Raw genomic sequence first — 25597 nt, 5'->3', positions numbered from 1 at the left:
GTTTTTGGGGGGGTTGGGGGTATCCCACCCCCCAAGAAAATAGCCTAAAACCACCACAGGACCAGTAGGTATATTCCCTGAATAGTAGAATATAATCGGTCCAGTGGTTACCGAGATCTTAAGGACTGACAGACGGACAGACAGACGGACAGACAGACAGATTGATGGACAGACATCATTCTACTTTGTATTATAGATTTACGCTAATTTTAACAAAATTTATGTTTGACCTCCTGATTTTAGAGCTTTGCTTTTGTGAATGTTGTTATCCTTGTTATCTTGCTTTTTTTTCCTTTTTCATAACCTATTATATAAAGTAGTAATCTTTTTTTTGTCTGTAGAAAAGCTAACCGCTGAACCTATATGGTTCTCCTTTACAGTGAAGCTTCTTTTAAGTTCATAGAGGGTTTATAATTATTTCGAGGGAGGGTATCTCCACCCTCCCAGAAAATTCACCCCAAGAAAAATATTACCCAATCCCCTCAAAAAATCTTTTTAACTTTTTAAAAGCAAAGCTTTTCTATATTAAGGATCAGTCCGTACGTCTGTAACGGTTAGCTATTTTCGTTAATTTAGGCATGTGATTCCTGTAGTAGAAAGGTACGATTTAGAAAGTCTATAATCATTATCAGAATATCCGTACGTCCATTTTAAGCATACTAATTATTAACTTAGAACAAATTTTTATGTATCAAAATTATCCGATTAATCTGATTTCTGGGATACTGATTCCTAGGACAACAAAATAGAATGTTATAAGCGAATCATATCTATAATCAAGTCCAAAAAATGTGAGTACGTCCTTAAGCATTTTCCTGCATGTAAGCAATTTCTCAATAAATTTACTTACAATTTTGTTTCGAATTTTAAATTTATGTTCTGACTATTCAGTTCTGACACTCTACATTATTAATGTTCATTAAACTTTTTTCTACCGTTTCAGAGCTTTGCTTTTATAAATGTTGTCATCCTTGTCATCCTTTTAAAACTTAAATTTAAAACTGTAGAGGGTCACATTCCTTCCTTACCTTAATGCCCTACCTTCTATAATGAAGGGGCAATACAATTACAGAGGCTGTACAGGAGCCATAAAGGGCCTATGTTATATAAATTAAGGTAAGGGGCGATGAAGAGGCTATGAAGGGGCTATGTTATATAAATTAAGGTAAGAGGCTATTAAGGGGCGATGGAGAGGCTATGTAGGGGCTATGTTATATAATTAAGGTAAGGGGCTATTAAGGGGCGATGGAGATGCTTTGTAGGGCCTATGTTATATAAATTAAGGTAAGAGGCTATTAAGGGGCGATGGAGAGGCTATGTAGGGGCTATGTTATATAAATTAGGGTAAGGGGCTATTTAGGGGCGATGGAGAGGCTATGTAGGGGCTATGTTATATATATTAAGGTAAGGATTATATAAATTAAGGTAAGAGGCTATTAAGGGGCGATGGAGAGGCTATGTAGGGGCTATGCTATATAAATTAAGGTAAGGAGCTATTAAGGGGCGATGGAGAGGCTATGTAGGGCTATGTTATGTAAATTAAGGTAAGGGGCTATTAAGGGGCGATGGAGAGGCTATGTAGAGGCTATGTTATATAAATTAAGGTAAGGGGCTATTAAGGGGCGATGGAGAGGCTATGTAGGGGCTATGTTATATAAATTAAGGTAAGGAGCTATTAAGGGGCGATGGAGAGGCTATGTAGGGGCTATGTTATATAAATTAGGGTAAGGGGCTATTTAGGGGCGATGGAGAGGCTATGTAGGGACTATGTTATATATATTAAGGTAAGGATTATATAAATTAAGGTAAGAGGCTATTAAGGGGCGATGGAGAGGCTATGTAGGGGCTATGCTATATAAATTAAGGTAAGGGGCTATTAAGGGGCGATGGAGAGGCTATGTAGGGCTATGTTATATAAATTAAGGTAAGGGGCTATTAAGGGGCGATGGAGAGGCTATGTAGAGGCTATGTTATATAAATTAAGGTAAGGGGCTATTAAGGGGCAATGGAGAGGCTATGTAGGGGCTATGTTATATAAATTAAGGTAAGGAGCTATTAAGGGGCGATGGAGAGGCTATGTAGGGGCTATGTTATATAAATTAGGGTAAGGGGCTATTTAGGGGCGATGGAGAGGCTATGTAGGGGCTATGTTATATATATTAAGGTAAGGATTATATAAATTAAGGTAAGAGGCTATTAAGGGGCGATGGAGAGGCTATGTAGGGGCTATGCTATATAAATTAAGGTAAGGGGCTATTAAGGGGCGATGGAGAGGCTATGTAGGGCTATGTTATATAAATTAAGGTAAGGGGCTATTAAGGGGCGATGGAGAGGCTATGTAGAGGCTATGTTATATAAATTAAGGTAAGGGGCTATTAAGGGGCGATGGAGAGGCTATGTAGGGGCTATGTTATATAAATTAAGGTAAGGAGCTATTAAGGGGCGATGGAGAGGCTATGTAGGGGCTATGTTATATAAATTAAGGTAAGGGGCGATGGAGAGGCTATGTAGGGGCTATGTTATATAAATTAAGGTAATGGGCTTTTAAGGGGCGATTGAGAGGCTATGTAAGAGCTATGTTATATAAATTAAGGTAAGGGACTATTAAGGGGCGATGGAGAGGCTATGTAGGAGCTTTGTTATATAAATAAAGGTAAGGGGCTATTAGGGGCGATTGAGAGGCTATGTAGGGGCTTTGTTATATAAATTAAGATAAGGGGCTATTAAGGGGCGATGGAGAGGCTATGTAGGGGCTATGTTATATAAATTAAGGTAAGGAGCTATTAAGGGGCGATGGAGAGGCTATGTAGGGGCTTTTTTATATAAATTAAGGTAAGGGGCTATTAAGGGGCGATGGAGGAGCGATGGAGGAGAGATGTAGGGGCCATCAAAGTACAATGTAATATAAATTTGTGGAAGGAGCGATGAAGGGGCGATGTAGGAGCGATGGAGGAGCGATGTAGCAGCGATGTAGGGGCCATCAAGTTGCAATGTTATATAAATTTGGAGAAGGAGCGATGAAGGGGCGATGGAGGAGCGATGTAGGAGCGATATAGGGGCCATCAAGTTGCAATGTAATATAAATTTGGAGAAGGAGCGATGAAGGGGCGATGGAGGAGCGATGTAGGAGCGATGTAGGGGCCATCAAGTTGCAATGTAATATAAATTTGTAGAAGGAGCGATGAAGGGGCGATGTAGGAGCGATGTAGGGGCCATCACAGTACAATTTAATATAAATTTGGAGAAGGAACGATGAAGGAGCGATGTAGGAGCGATGAAGGAGCGATGTAGGGGCCATCAAGTTGCAATGTAATATAAATTTGGAGAAGAAGCGATGAAGGGGCGATGTAGGAGAGATGAAGGAGCGATGTAGGAGCGATGTAGGGGCCATCACAGTACAATGTAATATAAATTTGAAGAAGGAGCGATGAAGGGGCGATGTAGGAGCGATGGAGGGGCGATGTAGGAGCGATGGAGGGGCGATGTAGGAGCGATGGAGGGGCGATGTAGGAGCGATGGAGGGGCGATGTAGGGGCCATCAAAGTACAATGTAATATAAATTTGAAGAAGGAGCGATGAAGGGGCGATGTAGGAGCGATGGAGGGGCGATGTAGGGGCCATCAAAGTACAATGTAATATAAATTTGGAGAAGGAGCGATGGAGGAGCGATGAAGGGGCGATGTAGGAGCGATGTAGGGGCCATCAAGGGACTAAGATATATATAATAGTGAAGGGGCCATGAAGAGGCGATATTTAATTAAATAGCCCCTTGGGATAAGAGGACATATCATCTCCTCTTTAGAAGGGGCGATAAAGGAGCGATAAAGGATCATTTAATCGCCTCTTAGGGCAAGGGGCTATTAAATCGCTCCTTTCAAGGAGTCATAACATCGCCTCTTGTTATATGGGGCTATTAAATTGCCCCTTTCAAGGAGCCATCACATCGCCCCATGTCATAAGAGGCGATCAATTAAAATCATCGCCCCATATGGAGCGATGTCATGGAAAGGACTATACCCATAAATTCTTATGGAAAATCAAAAGGATTTCTGTTAGTGTGTAAGTATGTCTGTCTGTTTGCACTGAAAGATTTGTACAGAATTTTATGAATACTTTTAAAGAAATGTACTTTGTAAATAAATTTAAGTAAAAGAATAGAGGGGACAGTGGTTAAATAACTGTATGTTCACGTGGTGTGCCGACTTTCATTTGAAACTTTAATTAACAGCCAAAAGCGTAGGGAATATCAACACTGCCAATTCGCTACAAAAGAGCAGAAAGCAATTTGCTAGCAGACAAGAAAGGCCCCTACCACTGAAAAAAGGTAGTTGTCTGGGCCATACATCTATACTTATACATTAATTAAAATACAAAATTTATACTTAGATGTGTTGACAGATATTTTGATAAAACTTTCTTAGTTAGAAAGTAGACACACTACCGAAAATATTTGCAACAAATTTTTGTCAAACTATAGAAACACTTTTTAGCAACGCAACAAAATTTTAGCAGACGAATAATGCACATTTTTGGCATAATTAGGTTAGGGGCTAGTTGTCTAAAAAACAGCAAGGACTAATATTTCCATTAATAGCGCAATAACATAAATACATATTATAAAAGTTTTGTTTTATAAAGAAAGGTAGTAAGACAAGAGAGGTAATGTCTGATTGAGCCAATTGGAGAATCCCATCGGAACCTACATTAAATCTCATTGGTTGAATTTATGTACACATTTCATTACAACCGCATGTTTTTTTTTCATTTCATACATTGATAAAAATCAGCTGTAAACAATATAACTTCTTAGTAAATAGCTTTACTGAATCAAACTTACTTTCAAAAATTTCGTCATAAATGAGAAAGCTTCAAACAGAGGAGGATTTTTTTTTTAAAATTAGGATTGCTACTCGCTGGTGAGGCAAAATTATTTTTGTGAAAAATCCTAAAAATACCATAAAAAATCTACAAAAAAATAAATAAATTAATAAAAGGGTTATTAACATATGATTTTGTTTATTTTTTTGTAGATTTTTAATAAGCTTTTGGATGATTTTTCACAAAAATAATTTTGCCTCGCCATCCGGTAACGAGTCTAAGAATTCACCTCAGCTTGAGTCGAAAGTAAACAATACTATCGTCTGCTAATAATGTTCCTTTTAAGATTTGATGAAAAATCGGGTCAGAAGCATAATCTAGATATAGTATGTCTATTGTTTTATAAAATTTGAATAATTTATTCATCGCATCGTATTTTAGAAAGCTTTTCTCGGTTATCAAAATAAAAAATTATAAGATTTAGAATTTAGACCAGTCTATTTTATGATTTTATTTTGATATTCGGGGAAAATTGTCTTTAATAAGATGCTATGTATGATCTACCATATTACGATGTTCGGATAATTCAGTACTTTAAAAGAAAAGACAACAAATTGATGTATACCCCAAATCATAATAAACAAAATTAGTCTTTCTGTAGATGAAAATTATTGGTTGAAAACGTTTGAGCACTACCCCTTTGTATCACCCAATCAAGAGTTTTAAAGGTCACCAATGTTTTTAACTCAACAAATAAGAAAACTTGTTTATAAGACTTTGAGGACTAGTGTAATTTACAGTCCAATGTCTTCCTCTTTCCAGAGATATTAAATCCATCCCTAACTGTATTTATTTTGTTTTAGGGGACTGTTAAAATCCCAACGACAGCTGCACACGAATATTGAAGATATCTTGAGACATATCATCACACAGGGAGAGAGCGTCAAGCAGCATCTTTATAAACTACAGGTAAATTTTACACCCAACTAGATATGTCGACATTTATAATGTTTTTGCCAATGGAAAATGTCGACAGCTAAAATACTAATTTAATAAATACACAGAGAGAGATCGTCAAACAGCATCAATATAAATCATAACCCAACAAGAGATGTCGATATTTCTAATGTTTTCAACATATTTTCCCAAATGGGGACAGTTATTTCTATGAGAAGCGCAATAAATTGAAGGTATTTTTAGGATGAATAGTTTAGCATTATATACAGTAAAAATAGATAATTTCATAATGTTTGGTATTATTGTAACTAAGTCAACACTCCTCCCCCCCCCTCGCCAATTTTGTATAACTAACACAAAAAGTCAAAGAAGCTTCCCTGAAAATCATTTGTCTTTGGAAAAATTAGTTTGATGTTTCAATCTACACTTCTTTCTAACTAAAATATACTACTACTAAAGGAATTTTTTTGATAAATTAATTTATCCTCCGTTGATCTATCCCTACCTCCCTGAAGGCGACGTGTGATATTCAGGGTGGGCAAAGTAAACGTTTGGATAGGGATAAAAACTTTGCCCCAAAGATTTCAATTATAAATGTTTTTACGGTAAAAGTCAACTTTATTGCAATTGGACCATTAAAGCACCCCCATTCTTTAAACTTTAAAAATAAAAATTATAATAGAATTCAAGGGCGTCCAAGCTTTTTCATTTCATTTTTTTTTTGGGGGGGGGGGATAATCACCCATTTTCCACCCCATTGGACGTTCTTGCTAGAAATGCTTTTTTTGTGTTAGGTTAGGTTGAGCAATACTCCAAAGAGGTAAAGTTGTTTTACAAAGTTTTAATTAACTTAGGGCCATAATTGTAAAGTAGATCCTAATTGTTTTCGATTAAAAACACTTTTACTTGCAAGACCTTTGTCTAGAAGTCTTAATAATGCATTACTTTGCATATGTTGCACCTGAGTTTTGGTTAAGGCATTCTTACTACCTTTAATGTCATCCATCTGATACTGAGTGATTAGGAATAACTTTTAAATCCTTACCAATGGCGTGCCGAGTTTTTGTCAATGAGGGGAAGGGGTCGTGACCTTTGTAGCGTTTCTAATTACAACTTTTAGGGGGCTTTGACCCTCACCTCCTACATGCCCAAGGACTCTTTAGATATGACGCGATGGAGGGGAGAGATTGGTGGTCCACATTCTCAGTGAGGGAAACTACCGTTTTTTCCAGCGCGACACTGAGCGCCAAGATTTTATTTCATTGCTGGAATACAAATCAACCAATGGCCAATTACAGGGTTATATATTATTCCTTTTCACAACATCATGTTAAGGATGTAAAAAATACTCCTTAAATAAAATTAGAGACAGAATGTCTAGGCTTATAAGAAGCAATCTTTATTTATTTTAAAAAGTAGGCAATATGTCAGCTTTGACCACTTTTATTTAATGTCATTTAAACGCAATAAACTTTAGAAAATGTTTTAAAAATAAATATAGTTATCCCTGTATGAAAAATTTGAAATTATTTGAAATTTGGTTGGTGCACTCTTGTGTCTGTATGTGTGTTTTAACTATGAAAAACATTAAATTTTAGGTAGTTAGTAACATGCAATCAAACACAGGGAAGGAGGGGACATTGGGTTGGTCATTACAATAGTCCTCATAGGTTTTTATTAACGTTCTCTTATTCGATGGCTTAATACATTTGGGGACTTTTATTGGATTTTGATTGGTTGGTTAATTAACCACTAATTGTAATCTACAGAATGAGTAATTTTGTGTATCATCAATGGGGATGTAAATCAATTTATCCGCCAATGTCTTATCCCTTTAAGATGCCTTAATCAAACCCTACTAAACTTGAAACTGTTGCGTTGACATACTGTTGAATGGTCTATGTCGACATTATGACCAATATTCTCTAGAATTAGAACTAGTAGTCCATATATAATTTCCAATTAATTATGTCGACTACAGGGCATTAGATAAAAGTGGCCATGTCTGTCATAATATGGAAGTACATATACATAGGTGTATATATCTTTCATAAAGTAGTAATTTTTTTTTGTCTGTAGCTTATTATTTCAATAACTATTGAGTTCTGTATTTTACGGAAGCTTTAAAGTGGTCCAGAGATGGTTTTAGACAATTTAATTTTTAGATTTAAGTCTTGGTATTGCTTTATGCTCCTTTACTGGCCATTCTTTCCCTTTTGAATGCGAAGCCTCTCGATTTACACAATGACTTCAACGACAATAAAGAAAACATCGTAAAAAATTTAGGAGATATTGGACTGTAATCTTTACTGGTCCCCAAAGTTTTTTTTAAACATAGGCTGACTTCTAATTTTGGATATTTTATCAAATATTGATTACTTGGTACAAACTAGCAGTGTACAAATTTTTTATCATAATTTATCCTCCATTGTCTTATTCCTTAAGATCCTAGTAACAGTAGTTTCTGATTTTTTCCTCTAATACTCATTTGTAACATCAAATAAACAATTTAACGAATCACCCAAATGCAAAGGCGAATTATACTATCCACACCTCTCCGCAAGAATCCGCAAAGTGTGGCGATAAAATTAAGGCCTATATTTCATGTTTTCATTTACAGTTAAATCCTTCTTTCCCCTTCTTCAGAGATATTTAAGTTTTAAAAAAAAATTAAAATCCTTATCATTAAAATAACAACAACTACTTTTAATTTTCAGGGTTAATATATTGCCTATCAAAAATATTTTATATTGAAATACGATTATTGACAATTAATTAGATGAACTTTTGAAATGAAATAAATTATACACTTATTTTTAAAATCCCTGAAAATTTTACCTTACTGAATTTGAAATTTATATCTGTCTGCTAAAATGTCCATAACATTTACATAAATAACTCCCAGTGGTAAAAAAATAATATTAATTTGTTGTAATTTATAACAGATTTTTAATGTAATAGCGTACGTATTTGATTTTATACGATATAATCATATGTAAGCATTGAATTTTTTTATTACAGCCATAGCAGTGCCGCATTTTTTTGCGGTAACCAAGACGAAATTTAAATTATCTCCCGCAAACATGTATTCAATTTGCAAATGAAACAAGGATGACAACATCCATAAAAGCGAAGCATTGAAATGGTAGGACAAACGGACATTAACATTTGTATAGTGTCAGAACTGAATGATCAGAATATAAATGGATTAGAGTCAAACCAAAATTGAAAGTAAATTTGTTGAAAAACTGCTAGATACAGGATAATGTTTATGGACATACTTACATTTTTTGGGCTTGATTATAGAGTTGCTTTGTTTATAGCATTATACTTTGTTGTCCCAGGAATTAATATACCAAAAATCAGATCAATCGGATGATTAGATCACATTAAAATTTGTTGTTAAAAAAGTAAAAAAATCAACATGTTTAAAATGGACGTACGGACATTCTGGTAATGATTGTAGAGTTGCTATGCTTTCTAAATCGTACCTAACTACTAAAGGAATTACCATGCAAAGTTTGAAATCAATAGGACAATTCTAACATGCCTAAATTAACGAAAAATGCTATCCGTTACGGACGGACGGATCGACCCTAATTATAGAAAAGCCTCGCTTTTAAAAATAGGGCCCAGATGCAGTAGTCAGAAAGGATGGTTTGAATTACCTAGGGTGAATGTTAAAAATTTTTTATAAATGGGGGGGGGGGGTTCTAACACTTCTACGTAAACAGTGTTTATAGGCTTTGTCTTTGGAGTGAGAGGTTAAATTATTTCAAAAAAAAAGTTTCCTTTTGAGATGTAGTTTTCCTATTTAAAAAAATTAGGATTTGCCTCCAGGTCCAGGTACTGCAGGCCTCCAGGGGGATTCTGGACAGGTAAAAAAAATTCAAGTCAGAACAAAACTTATTTAACATAAGTTGCTACTTTATGGGCAGTATGAACTAATTTGCAGAAAATTTTGAAATCAGGCTCCAGGTTCAGGTACTGCAGGCCTCTAGGTGTATCCTGGACAGGTAAAAACTAAAAATTTTTACTTTTAAAGTCAGAATAAAACTTATTTAACAGAAGTTGCTACTTTATGGGCAGTATGAACTAATTTGAAGAAAAGTTTTAAATCAGGCTCCATGTTCAGGTACTGCAGGCCTCTAGGTGGACCCTGGACAGTTACAAACTGAAAAATTCCACTATTTAAGTTAGAAAAAATATTTTTTTAACAAAAGTTGCTACTTTATGGATGGTATGAACTAACTTGAAGAAAATCTTGAAATCAGGCTCCATGTTCAGTTACTGCAGGCCTCCAGGTGGACCCTGGACAGTAAAAAACTAAAAAATTTTACTATTTACGTTAGAACAAACCTTATTTTAAAATCTGCTACTTTTTTGCTAGTATTACCTGATAAGCTTAAAATCTCGGTAACCACTGAACCGATCGGATTCTTCTCTTCAGGGTATAAACCTATTAGTCATTTTGTGTTTTTAGGCTATTTTCTTGGGGCGTGGTACACCTCCACCGCCCCCCCCCCAACAAAAAAAAATAAGAAATACCCCCTATTTTTTTTTTGAAGATGCAGTTCCAGATTTTGAAGATGCAGAGCCAGGGCCTAAATTTTTTTTTTGATGATGCTAATGATGATGAAGATCCACCCCATGCACTACATTTTTTTAAATTACTTCTTGGGGCAAAGCCCCTAGAGGCTAGGGGCAAAGCCGATAGTATCTTAAATAGTAGAAATTTTAGTTTTTAACTGTCCAGGATCCACCTGGAGGCTTGCAGTACCTGAAAATTGAGCCTGATTTCAAAATTTTCTTAAAATTAGTTCATACCATCCATAAAGTAGCAACTTTTGTCCAATAAGTTTTGTTCTCACTTCAAAAGTAAAACTTTTCAGTTTTTAACTGTCCAAGATCCACCTGGAGCCCTGCAGTACTTGAAACTGGAGCCTGTTTTATTTTTTTTTTAAATCAGTTCATACTATCGATAAAGTAAGTTAAATAAGTTTTTTTCTAACTTGAATTTTTTTTACCTGTCTAAAATCCACCTGGAGGCTAGCAGTATCTAAACCTGGAGGCCAAATAAATTATTTTTTTTTGAATATTAAAACTACATCCAAAAAGGAAACTTTTTTGTAAAATAATCTATCCTCTCCCTCTAAAGACAAAGCCTATAATCACTGTTTATGCAAAAGTGTCAGAACTCCCCCCCCCCCTCTTAACACTAATTGAAAGGCCATAATTTATTGAATTAAAAAATGATTATCTTATTATATAAAGTAGTAAGCTTTTTTGTCTGTAGCGAAGGATCTTGCTAATCGCTGACCCGATATTCACCTTTACACTGAAGCTTCCTATAGGTCCTGAGGTGGTTTTAGGCTATTCTATTTGATAGATAAAGTCTGGGTATGGTGTTAGGCTATTTTTCTGCCTTTATTTATCCTTTAGAATAGAGCCTCTAGATGCTAAGGGCGCAGCCGCTTGTATATATCAAAGAGCGAAGCTTTTTTATCATTATTAAAGCGAGTTTTTCTATAATTAGTGTTGGTCAGTCTGTTCGTCCGGAATGGATAGCTCATTTCGTTAATTATGGCATGTTAGAGTTGTCCTATCAATTTGAAACTTAATATGGTGATTCCTTTCGTAGTAAGGTACAATTTAGAAAGCGTAGCAACACTATATTCAATACCAGAATTTTCGTATGTCCATTTTAAACATGTCGTTTTTTACTTTTTTAACAACAAATTTGTATGTGATGTTATTATCCGATTTATCTGATTTTTGGAATACTGATTCCTAGGACAACAAAGTACAATTTCAAAGGTGAAGCATCTCTATATTCACCTCCTAAAAAGGTATGTATGTCCTTAAACATTATCCTGTATTTCAGCAGTTTTTAACAAATTTACTTACAATTTTTTCGACTTTTATATATTGATTAATGAGTTTTGACAATCTACAGGTGTTAAACTTCGTTTTTCAACCGTTTCAGAGCTTTGCTTTTATGGTTGTTGTCATTCTTGTTTTTAATGTCTATTTTTGAGGCGTCCAAATAATTACTGTTTGGAGGGAACAGGGGACATAACTCCATCTATCACACAATTAAAATGAGAGTGCGATCCTAGTATGTAACTGCAATTTTCAAACTTAATCTTATCAATATAAATATAGTTTTTAGCCATTTTCCTGGTTAAAATCTTTATTTTGCACACCTGCGGAATTTGAGGCTTGTGTGCGGCTGTCGATCCCTTGAAATTACTATTCTTAGCTCAACATAAGAAAACGATATATTCTATGATAACAGCTGATTAGATAAACAATACTTTCTTTTAATGAAAAAATATGTATTTTTTGCAAAAATCATGTTTTAAAATTTTTAAAAAGTTATACAGCTTAAAAATAAAAATTAATTTTTATTTTACACCTTTTTTTATTTTGTTGCCTTAATAAGGAAATATTTAATATATTTGAATCGGCTTAATGCAATTTTTTATCTTTTTTTTATGATTATTCAATACATATGAAAAAGTAACATTTAAAAATCTCGCCACAAGAAGATTTAACAAACAAAACATTGATTTTGAGTACGATTTGATTTTTAAGTTTTAGAAAAACTATAGAAATATTCAAAGTTAAGTGTTTGTTTGCATTTTGAAAAAATAATTTTGCCCTGTTCTATTTGATTAGAACTTTTCAAACAAACTTCATTTTATAAAAGATTAATATTTTTTAATGCTTTTTAAAACATATTACTTTAGATTGGTTAAAAGTTTATTTTTCTATGTGATTTAGGGGTTGCAATTTTTTCGCAAATTACATTTTTTGGCTTTTCATTCAAATAAGTTGCACAATTCTGGTTTTTACTGTATAAATTTATTAAATGACTTCAGAAAAACATATTATAATCCTTACATTTACTTTTTTTTCTAACAATCTGTTTTTTAGGAGACTTTTTATATCGCTGACAAAAATGACATTATTCTGCAAAAAAAATATGTTTTTTTGCAAATATAAAGACATGAAAGTATTTAATAAATGGTTAACTTTAATTTTTGTTTTAGCAAAATGCATTATTGTTTCTTATAAGATGAAAATAAGGTATCGCGAATATTTGTTGCAATTTGAATGCGATTTTATTGCAAAAAGGAGGACATAGGATTTTACTTTTAACAGATTATGATTCTGGACCCAAAATTACATAGGACTGAAGTTTTCCTTTGTTGATTGCTGAAAGTTAAAGTTTCTTGCTCTAGAATTGCTATGTGGAATAGGATGATATATTTAAAAATTTGATGTATATTGTAAGATTTACAGTGCATTGTCCTCTCCCTCCCTAACTCTGTTGTTCTATATTCTACATTTGGTAGCTGAAAAATATTTGTAGGGTAGGTTGGATTTAGAATATAACCACCAATGTACTTTTCGATGAATCAAAACAGGGATTACACTGATAAGACAATGAACGAAAAATTAATTCTCTATTTCTATAATTTCATTTTTGTCCTATGTTGTTTTACAACAAGGGGGGATAAAGGAGTGTAAATTTATTTAACCCTCATTGTCCTCTCCCTTTCTTTAACGTAACCATGTATCTTAAGGGATAAGACAATCCTCATAATAAAGTAACATGATGTCTGTTTGTCTGTCTGTCTGTCTGTTTGTGTGTACCGAAGGATCTCGCTAACCGCCGCGCTGAACCGATCGGGCTCTCCATAACAGGGTAGCTTCTCATAGATCCCGGGAAGGTTTATAACTATTTTGGGGGAGTTTACCACCACCCTACCAAGAGAAATCGCCACTAGAAAAAATATACTCCCCCCAAAAAAATGTTTTTAATCTGAAATAAGACATTGGGTTTTCAAATTCGACTCTCCCCTCCTCAAGTGCCCCTAGAGGCCTCTAGGGAGCGTAGCCGCTAGTAGACGATAAAGTGATAAACCAATCATTGTTTAGCTAAAGTATCCAAAGTTTTAAAGACATCGCATAAAACTTTGGGTACAAGTTTAATTTACAGTCCAATGTCCCCTCCCTTCCTGAAATGTAACTCTTATAAGATGCTACGTGACATGAGTTTTTATTTAATGAGTGAGGGACATATATTCTGAGGAAAAAATCTATATTTTCCTATACATAATAAGCTGACATAATATTGACATAATCACATCGACATAAAGGGCGGAGCATTACTTTTTCTAGAAGCCTCTAGGGGCGTTTAAGGCGGGATGGATAAATGTTGGCCCTCTTCCCGTTTTCATTTTTAGTTTAAAAAAAAAAAAATTTGGGGGGTGGTTATTTTTTATTGGTAAGGATGAGGTAACCTCCTCCCCAAAAAGTTAAAAACCTTCCTGGATCTATAAAAGTTTCAATGCAATGTAAAAAAGAAACATATCGGTTCAGCAGTTAGCGAGATCCTAACTATAGACGAAAAAGCTTAATTCTTAACATAATTAGAAATATCCATCATATAACATATAATAATGGCATTACAACTACAGTCTTATGTTGATTTGATAACATCACAAAATGGCTGAAAATCTCTAACGGCCTTAAACTATTTAACCTAACCTATTTCATCAAAATTTAGATTAACGGGGGGTGGGGGGAAGCTGTCAAAACTGTTTGTATTATACTGATATATGTATAATTTCAAAGGTTTATGTCAATTATATGGCTTTAATAAAAAGTGGCCTTAGCTGATATTTTATCGACCTGTAGATACTTAAACGACTTACTTATGTTGACATATAACAATTTGAAAGAGGGTAGGGGGGAGGAGGAGTATTCCTCCTTTTTAAAAAAAATCAATCTACGCCCTTGTGGGTAAAGGATATCATAAGAATCTGATAAAAATCTTGCCTAACATTTATCATTTTACTTTTTTTGGGGTGTCCATGCGTTGTAACATTTTTACGCGAAAATTTTCAGTAATTAGGGTCCGTACGTCCGTCCTTAAGTAACGGATAACGTTAGTCTTGGCATTTTAGAATTGTCCTACTGATTTCAAACTTTGCAATACCTAAATATGGACAAAAAAATGTTTAAAGAATAGTATGTCGATTATATGTTATGTTTTTAAGAAACTTTCCAGGGGCGATTTTTCTTGGGTAGGAGGGGGGGTACCTTCCCCCAAAACAGTTATACAACTTCCTAGGACGTATAGAAAGATTCACTATAGAGGACAACCATATCGGTCTAGCGGCTAGCAAGATATTAGGTTACACACACACTTAGACAAGGAGATATCTCGTTACTTTTATAACATGATTGAGCGTTTTTGCGCATATTGCAATATGCAGAATTGCGTAAACACCTACAAAATAAATTCAACATTAACTACAATGACATTTCACCACAAGAAAAACAATTTGCCCCTGACAAATTTACTTGTTTTTTTCTCATAAAGTTACAGTATTTAGATAGACTGACCTAAAACTGAAAATAATCACTTTTACTAAAATCTAAAACAAATTATTCTTTAAAAAGTCAATTTACAATGAATTTTGTTAAAATTAGAAAAGAATTTTAAACATTTTTTCTTCAAATTGGTATATTTTCTACGCGGGCATAGATTTTTTGGGATCCAGTCGAAAATACGAAGAATCCTTTTAAAGCATATAAATTAATTTCATGTATCACTTTGATGCCGGTGGATTAGAACTGGCTTTCAGCCACATAGAAAAATTATGTCTGGCATCGTATTATATCCAGTTTTGTATGGCATCTCGGGGATAAAAAATTTGGTTTTGATCTTATAATTTTACATTTTTATATCCGCGGAAAGCTGTTTATAATACGATGCGAGGAATAGCTTTTACTTCCAAATAATGATGAACAAAATCAACCCTTGTGTACATGTTACAATTTTAGAGATAAAAGGGATAGAAATTTATAAATTCAAACTTAATTTGTCCGAAAATGTTTTTAAAATATCCAATTCTGTCTGTTGTGTCTAACTTTTTCAAGCGATTTATTCTTTAAGGTTCATGTTCTTTAATTAATATTATAGACAATTTTTCCTCGGATAGTAAAGTAAAAAATTAAGATTGATTCCAGTTTTGCTGGCCCTTTACTTCCCAATATTCTGCAAATTTCGGCCAATTTTGACCATAAATCTTAAAATTTCCAATCCTTTATGTAGAAGATTCTTTGGCCCTATTTTCATGTTTAAAATAGCTAAGATCTCTTAAATGGATATAGACAAATATGCTGAAAAATAGAAAAGATTAACATTAACATAATTTGATGTTTTAATTGGAGGATTTTTTTCAATGTTTTTCAACTCAAAGATTTTTTTCAAATATTTTGGAAAACTTTCTAGTGCTTCAAAAATGACCATAGCTGACACAATACCGACTTTTTATTATTTAATTGAGATCATTTTTCAATTGGACTAAACGACATTAAATAAAAGTGGTCTTGGCTGACATATTATCGACGATTTTCAAAAAAGACATTATATTTATTAGATATTTAATGTATGTTTAAATAAATTAAAACTAAGGGAGAGGAATAGTTTTTTTTGTGTGTTTAAGTCAGGTTAGGTTAGGTTAAGGCCCAGCAGATATTGGAACTTAAGGGGTTAGCTCTATTCCCTCTACGTCCATGGGAGGGGGTAAAGTTTGAAACCCCTAATTTTACTTCACTTAAATTTAAAAAAAGATAAGATTATCCTCCTCAAAACTTTGAAACCACTCATTTTACCTCCTTCAAAATCCTTGCTTACATCCTTTCTAAATCTGTATCTGCCACGTTCTTATATTTGATTTTAAAGACAAAGAAACAAAAATATGAAAATAAAAATAAAAATTTTCATGGGAAAAATCCCTGAAGTAAAAAATGCGTCACGGATAATTACGCAAAAGAAATAATATGAGTCATTAGAAAAGACAGAAGAAAAAACTATTTGAAAATAGTTGAATGGTCCAAACTAAGAAACATTACCATACCATAGAAGAAAACCCATCATTTCACCCCTTCAAAAATTGCAAAATATAAGTTACCTCCTCAAACCTTTAAAACCCCTCATTTTCCCCACATCAAATAAAAAGCTTAGACGTTCTTGATTTTAATAGTTTATGTCGATCGAATATATCATTAATATATAAAAAAAAAACTTTATATCGACTTATTTGTGGTGACATAATAACGACAATTATGTCGACTTTAAGCATTTAATATAAGTGGTAATTAAGTGATTTACTTGATATTTTTGTCGAAATTATGCCTAAATTAGCCAGGGCCTTCGGCCCCTCGGGGTTAACAAAACTGGCTGTAATCTTATAATTTTTCATTTTAATATGTCTATAATACGATGCGATAAATAACTATTAAAACCATGGTCGTATGTTGATATAATACCAGCGCCAAAGTTTAGCAGGGAGGATACACTTGAGGAATAAATATAAATTTTCCCATAGAGTAGGCTAGTGTTGTCACTTTGGTGTACAAATTTTAATCAAGAAAAATAGCTAATTGTAAAATCTCAATTATTAATATAATTTTTAAGAGGGTTTGTCGAGTAATTCATATTTCATATAAGTAGCCAAAACTGACAAATGATCGACATGAAATGTCAATTTCATAGCAGTACTAAAAAAATGCCATTGCTGTTATTATATCAATATTCCATATTTTTATCTACCATTTATGTCGACTATTTGATCTTGATATGAAATAAAAGTTATCGTAACTACTTATTGTATTATCAAGTTTTACTACAATCTGTATCTTATTACTTGGATCTTACACCAGATTTATATGTTCCTTAAGAAAGTGAAACACAGAGTGGGCTAAAATAACGATTTCCCCCTTACCCCTTTACTACTGGATGAACGAACTGGTCAATAAGTAAGTTCTTTTCCAAATTGATGACACTTTTTCACCTATCATAATATCCACTTATATTCCACGTTTATTTTTACTTGCATTTATTATATAATAACTCAATTCGCATAATGAAAATTATTTTGCTATGAACAGCTAAATTTTTGTAGCTTTGAGTATCAACTTCGCGGTTTTACTACATGGCCATTTCCTTTCCTAAGACCGTTTCAGAGATATTATATGACAACACTATGACAGCAACTTATTAGGCTAACATCAGCTGTTATTATACTGTCCTACTATATTACTAATCGACTAAGGAATCGTTTGTTAGTCATTTAAACACAAAAACAAATAATTAACATAAGATTTGCTGTTAATTTATAATGTTAACTAGTATAATTATTTCCATAAACAGCGCAGCGTAAAACAACATTTTATTTTTAAAATAAGACAATAAACTGTTAGATGGGTAGGTGGGGGGTATTGTTATTTGAACCATCTCCGAGTATTACTTTATCAGAGTACATAAAAATCTGATGCCACACCCAAGTAAAAATATATTTATTGTATCATTATTAGAAAAGAGTTAAATGGTAAGAATTCTTAGTTGTTTTTATATTGCCATCAATAAATAAATATTTCGATAATATTTTAGTTATAACATCTATTTAAGAAATTAAATGATTCTATTTTGAAGAAAAAAAACATTTCGTCTTCTTAAAGGGCATAATAAAAATACAATAATTTTTCATAAGTTTAAATGTGTTTTTGACATAATAGAGAGGTCTTAAGGAGCTAAAATTAATGAAAATTAAAACGCTTGATTATAAGTCCATTTAGAAATTGAGATAAGGGAAAAAGTAGTTTATAAACAAAGATTTAATGTGCTTTTAAAAAAATAACGTCATACAATACAAATGACCAATGATAGATCAGTGTATACTTTATCATTGTATAATTAAAATGTATACTGGCCTATCATTGGTCATTTGTATTGTATGGCGTCAGATTTTAAAGTACAATTTCTCTCATTAAAATCATTTTATCAAATTTAGCCTCTAGGGAAATAATACATTTTTAGAAATAATTAAAGCTTTCCTAAGACGAAGAACTCAATCGATTAAGTGGTTGTAGAGATCTTAACGGGCAAACAAAAATCAAAACCCTTCTACTTTTCCTTGCAGTAATAAATAGTGGTCAGGGCTGACATATCATCGACGTAATGATATTATAATGATAATATGTTTATAAGTTTTTCCCCTATTACTTGATGCCTGTAATATTTGGACAAACACTCCGTGATAAATTGAGTCAACACCGTACTAAAATATTTTCTAAAAGTCATCTTTTTAGTTTCTAGTTCATTTTTTAATGGACAAGAAAAAAAGTTTTAAAAACTAAGGATAGAGCACTTAAAGACAAACTATTTTTTCTCTAACTTTTATAACTTTAATTATAATAAATTTTTTATAGGATTACTAAAAATAATATATTTAGGTTATAAATAATCATTATAACTGATTAAAGTTTCTAGGTTTGAACAATAGTTTTATTTTTTCCCTAAATAGTCTTTTTTTAATGTTATTAGCAGCTGTCTGTTCAAAGCTCTACGGTGTGCTAACACTTCCCCACTTATCAAAATAATCAGAAATGCAAATTATTAAAACAGCACAAACATAATCCAATTTGCTGAATCAGCATCTTTAAATGCGACAACTTTATTTGTTATGAATGGCTACGCCCCTAGAGGCCTCTAAGGAAGGGAAGGGGAAATCGAAACTTATCTTTGAATTTATGTTATATAAAGAAATCGTTTCAATAACACTTTTTGGGCTGAGATTTTCATTCGTGATTTCTTTAGGGAGGATTTTGTACCCTTCCAAAAAATATTTGAAAACCTTTAATGAACCTATATGACCCTTTACTGTAATAAAGAATCATATCGAGATCTTATGGTACAAACAGACAGTTAGTTAGACTTCCTGTTACTTTTACAAAAGAATAGTCTTTTTATTTCGAATATGAAACACCATGCAGCAGTGAACGTTAACTAAAAAAGCTATAACAGTGGTCAAAAAAACTTCATAACTATTGGGAAAAAGGAAGTTTTATTGTTTTAGAAAGCAATTTAAACGCGTAAATACAGGGGTATGGCACTGAATAAAAAAATAGCCCCTTCCCCCTCTTCCTTCAAAATACCTTATGTTACTTTTGGTTAATTCAGGGAGGGAAATTACACTGGTACCCAAAGTTTTAGAGCTACCAAAGCGTATTCGTTGGTTCAAACATTTAGTAGTTAGCGTTTTTGTCTAGAAAAAGGGTAAAATTGTTTATTATCATTGGTTCATTGTCTTACCACTTAAGAACATTGAGTTAAGTTATAGTGTAATCATTTTTTTGTGTATGTTGTTACTCGTCTGTAGATGTGAATCAGCGCTCAAAACACAGCGAGGTTGTATTTAAAAATATAGAAGAAATTTTATACTTTGTAGTTTAATTTGTGCAACAAATGGACTTACAGACAGACTTCAATAGCAAAGTAGCTTCGCTACTAAAATATAGAATAAGGAAAAACAATTATTAAAATTACTTAATAATAAAAACTTTACAAAACACAATTGCAAGCATTCTTAAAATTTGCCAGAAATAATTGTTATCTTTCAAAGTTTGGTACAATCTTTTTATTTAAAGTGGACCCCTCCAGAGAGTGAGGGAACATTGGGCTGTTTATCACACTAGTCTTTTATTTATCGTTGGCATAAGAGCTTTGGGGACTATATTGAATTATAATAGGTTTGAATGTCCAAACGGTTTAACCACTAATTGTAATCTATAAAAAAAATTTCGTGTATCATCATTGATATTTAGTTCCAGGATATTAATATATTTTCAATTTTAATTAATTTGAATTATTTTTTGCAGGTATGTCTAAACATCCAGGGTTGGTTTTACATTTTACTTCTTGGGAAGGTGGTTTATATAGTCGTTATGTGTTGATATTTTAACAGCAATTTAAACGCTGTTAGTTTCCATACTTTTCAACTAATAATTCAATCTACTGGAGGGTAATTTTGATTGTCATCAATAGGGATATAATTTTTAAAATCATCCATGACTACATTAATTAAATACCATACTTTCGACAATTTTTTGTTGACAAAATATTTCTAGCTGTCATAAAATGGTATTAATCCTTTTAGGAGCCAACCTTTTATTTTTCTTAGTAGTGTGTGCATGTATTTAAGATTAAAAATATAGTCTTTGGGTTTATTTTTATTTGCTGAAATACAGGGAGGGGAGGAGACATTGGACTGAAAATTATACTTGTCCCCAAAGCCCGCACATTTGTTGGTTTAAAATCGTTGTGGACTATTGGTAATTTTAAACTTTTCAAACAGTAATTTTAATGGGGTAATTTTGTTTATCATATTTTGTTGTTACATCAATTTATTTTCAATTGTTTTATTCTTTAAAATCTCTGCTAAAGTTATGATACTTAAGCTGACTTAATAACGTCTTATCGTTTTAACATCAACAAGTCTTTTAGTAAGCATTAAAAAAGACTATTAGAAATGTCATTCAGATTCTAATAATGACTACAGTCTTAAGTTGATACAATTACAGCAGAAAATAAATGAGTGTCTCTTTTTGTAACTTCCTTTTTAACTTCCTCTACAAAGATTTAAATACAAAGTAAAAATCCTAAACCATGACCAAATTTACTTTACCAACAATTTTACTTCAAAACAAGGATGATAAGTTCCAAAAGTAGCGCAGCTAACAAAAAAAATCAGTAAAATGCACAGAAACTGCCCCCCTCCCCTATTTTGAAAAACTTGAAATAAGGAAGGATGCATTTTTTGGGGTGTTTTACTTTAGATTATATTATGTACGATGTAGGTCTTAGGGCTCTCCGTAAGTTAAGGAATAATAAAGACATTATTATCAATTTCTAAAATTAGAGGGGAAGGGGTCTTCTTTGTTCGCTACTCACTTTGAGGACAATTAATTTTGTGTTTATGTGCAAAAGAAGGGGAGATAGGTCAAAGCTTTTTCATGAAATGCTTTTAGAAATTGCTTATGTTCGGGCTAATTCTATTCAAATTTTTTTTTATCATTTAACACCCAAAAAGCGCTCATAATGAGAGCCCATAAAATTTCTATAAAACCCATATTTAACAATTTTTTGTTGTTTAAAATGGTTGGTTTTAAAAAGCTAATATCAAAGTATGATAACATCACATTAGCAAGCAAGGTAAGACTGAAACTATTAAGTCATATTATGTGAATATTTAACTTCAAAACCTGTCCAAAAGTTTCTTTTAACAATATGTAGATTACTAGAGAGGAAAGGATAGCTATTGTACCTGTTAAATTTGGAACATGTTATTGTTAATAATGTAGGGATCTAAAATGGATAAGACAATGGCCGATTATTTGATGTACATCCCCATCCCCAATAAAGAAACACAAAATTATCCCTTGTTTGGATTACAATCAATAAAAATTCAATAAAAGTCCCCAAAGTTGTTGAACCAACAAATAAGAAAACGTTTCTATAATACTTAAGGGACTAGTGTAATAAAGAGCCTAATTTCCCCTCCCTTTTTGAAATATAGTCATCATTTTCACTATAATATAAATCTATCCCTCTATCTCAAATAGAAGTAAAGATATAATTATATATTTTAGGCTATGATACTCTTCAATTAAGGGGCTTTTTATGCAAATTACTAAACCTTTTTATATTATACAAAAACAAGGATTAAATTATTCATAGGCAAAGTGGTATAGATTTTTAAAAATTAAGGTTTTTAAGTTAGAAGATAATAAAAGTATCTCTAGTATAGCTTCGAAACTTGTTTTTAGCCAAACTGGAAAATTATGTATAACATCGTATTAAAGACAATTTTCCACGAATATTAATAATAAAAGTACCAATTTTGTTAACATGGGCCTACGGTCCCTCGGGACTTACAAAACTGTGTTTTATCACATAATTTTTCATTTTAATACAAGCGGAATATTGTCTATATTAACTTTATGTGATGATAACAACCTCAATTAGCAATTAAACTATAAAACTACAAAAATATATAATTATAGAGTAGCTACGCTACTATTCAGGCAACAGAAAATTTTCCAAAGTTTTTATTCTTAGAAACATTTGGTATATGGAAACTTCCCACCCCCAACAAAAAAAATAGGGAGAGCGATGGCAATGGCAGTTGAAATATTTCACAACCCTTTCTTGTCCTAATTATTACCAGGGATCTAAAAGTATAAGACAATGGCCGAGAATTTGATGTACATTCCAAATGGTAAAACACAAAATGACCTCTTCCTGGTGCTTGAAAAGTTTAGATACTAGACTTTATAAACTAACATAACAAAATTCAATAAAGGTCCCAAAAGTTGTTAAGCGGATAAGAAAACGCATTTATAAAACTTTGGGGACTAATGTACTAAAATGCCAAATAACCATTCCCTCCCCAATTATTACCACCTTAATTTTACTCATAAAAATTTGGGGGGAAAATTGAATTCTCCCCCCAAAAGAGCACATTTTTGTATGGCTTTACAAGTAAAGGAAGTAACACTTTAACAACGTGGAATTCTTGTAAAAAAATTCAGAAAAATTAGGGGAAAGATGGGAAGGGAGTGGTCATTGGAGCTTAAATAATTATAAATTTGAAATTCTTTGAAACCTAAAAATTAGTCCTTTTTTGAACTTTAATTAACTTGTTATCGCTGCCAGGGAGGGAGTAAGCAATGGGCTGTTTATTACACAGGTCCCCAAAGTTTTATATTAATGTTTTCTTATTTGTTGGCTTAACAACTTTGGGGACTTTTTATTGAGTTTTGATTGGTTGATTCATCAAGTTAAGTGACCAAACTTTTTAACACTAACTGTAATCTACAGAAGGGGCAATTTTGTGTATCATCCTTGATGATATACATAAATTTATAGGCCATTGTCTTATCCCTTTAGATCCCTGTGTATAGCTGCGCTACTTATGGACATAACTATCCTTGTTGTACGTTGTATGGAGTATTTTAAAAAGCTCAATAAACTTAAAGCTAAAGTTTTTCCAGAAAATAGTTTGAAGTACAATTATTCTGAAAAATAAAAGTAATGAAAGTCAAAGTTAATATTTATGCTGTTATTATGTCAACATAATTCTGTAATCAATAGGAAAGTATTGGTAATATCAGAGAGGGAGGGAGGTGACATTGGACTTTAAATCATTTCAATGGTGCGCCAAATCGGGGTGAGCCAACTTTCCACCAATGAGAGCACAGCATTTTACGAAATGCCGCGCTGTGATTGGCTGAAATTCGGCGCACCCCGATTTTGCGCACCATTGGATTGATTTAAAGATCCAGCTCTGGTACCCAAAGTTTTTAAAAATTCTATTTCAATGTTGATTTTATTTATTATCATTGGGGTTGCAAATTAGTTTAACATCCATTGTCTTTCGAAAATGCTTCAAAAATTTGAGCAATCGAATTAAAAAGGCTACAAAAAGAACAAACCTCATAATTTTAAAAGTGGACATTGCTGACTATTATCGACAATTCGATGTTGATATGAAAGCACAAAAGTTTGATTTTCAGAAAACCTGGCCATGTATAAATTTTTCTTGAAAAGTCTGTTAGGCTTTTGTACTCTATCCGTATAAAACCTCAATTTAGTCTTTAATCCGACTTTTAGGGGTTTAGGGGTTGGGTAAAGGGTCTAAAAATAAGTTTTTTTTTACCAAATGCATGTATCTAAAGGTATAAGTATGATAAATCACAATCTGTAGATTGAAATTAGTGGTGGAAATGTTTAGACACTCTGCTTGTTTGTACCAATCAATTTTTAATAAAAGTCCTCAAAGTTGTTAAGCCAACAAATAAAAAATGTTATTATAAAACTTTGGGGACTAGTGTAATAAACAGCCCAATGTCCCCTCCCTCCCTGCTAAACTACAGTTTTAGATATTTTTTAACTAATCAAAATATATTTTTTTTCCAATTAGTGGAAAGTTACCTTTTAAAAGTCTATCGCTTAACCCCTTTATATTAAACCAATTGAGTCTAAAAGTTTATGCTATCATAAAAAAGCCACCTTTCTAGGGCTATAAAAATAGTTTTATAGACTCCCTTATAGGGGGGATAACAGAGTTTAGTGTTTAGGGGTAGAGGAATAAAAAACCTTACTACTTTATATAATACTAGCGGTTGCACCATTAGAACCAAGGAGCCCTGTATTGAAAGGGTCAGACCAAGACTTAAATATGAAAATAAAATAGCCTAAAACTATCAAAGGACCTATTTGAAGCTACCTAAAAGAGAGAACCTAATCGGTTTTGTAGTTATTGAGATCTAAAGCTACAAACAGACAAAAAACCTTACTACTTTATAAATATACTAGCGGCTACGCCGCCCCTAGAGACCTCTAGGGGCATTTGAGGAGGGGAGAGTCGAATTTCGAACCCAATTTCTTATTTTAGATTTTAAAAGAAAAAGTAAAAAAATATATTTTTAGGGGGGGCAAAAAAAACCTTCCCGGGACCTATGAGAAACTGCCCTGTTAAGGAGAACCCGATCGGTTCAGCGGTTAGCGAGATCCTTCGGTACAAACAAACACACAAACATACAAACACACAGACACACATCATGTTACTTTAGTATAAGGATATATATTTATTTACTTGCAGTGTAAAGCCAAAAAGTTTTATAATAACGTTTTATTATTCGCTGGCTTACTACTTTTTGGGACTTTAGTGAATTTTTTTCGTTGATTCATTAAGTTGAGTGTTCAAACGTTTCAATCGCTAATTTTAAACTACACAAGGATTAATTTTAAATCATTATTGGAGAAGTATTTATCGGCAATTGTCTTATCCCTTTAGATCCCTTGTAATAATATTAAAATATGACGTAGCTTCACCACTTAAATACATAATTGTCCTTGTTTTAATAGGCTTAAACAATTTAAATTCTACCTATTTCA

The 25597-nt window shown here is 32.7% G+C and overlaps 1 protein-coding gene across 1 annotated transcript in view; it reads left to right on the top strand.

The window, feature by feature from the left end:
- The window catches only part of LOC145333277 (uncharacterized), a 135776-nt gene that overhangs the window by 49916 nt on the left and 60263 nt on the right, over window positions 1-25597 (top strand). The window contains exon 5 of the mRNA XM_080178408.1: window positions 5682-5787. Within this exon, the coding sequence (XP_080034534.1) occupies window positions 5682-5787 (106 nt within the window). The remainder of the gene's footprint in view (window positions 1-5681; window positions 5788-25597) is intronic.

The sequence above is a fragment of the Acartia tonsa genome, chromosome 12 (assembly GCF_053477335.1).
Source record: "Acartia tonsa isolate MP-2025a chromosome 12, ASM5347733v1, whole genome shotgun sequence".
NCBI lineage: Eukaryota > Metazoa > Arthropoda > Copepoda > Calanoida > Acartiidae > Acartia > Acartia tonsa.
This window is presented reverse-complemented; position numbering and strand designations above follow the sequence as displayed.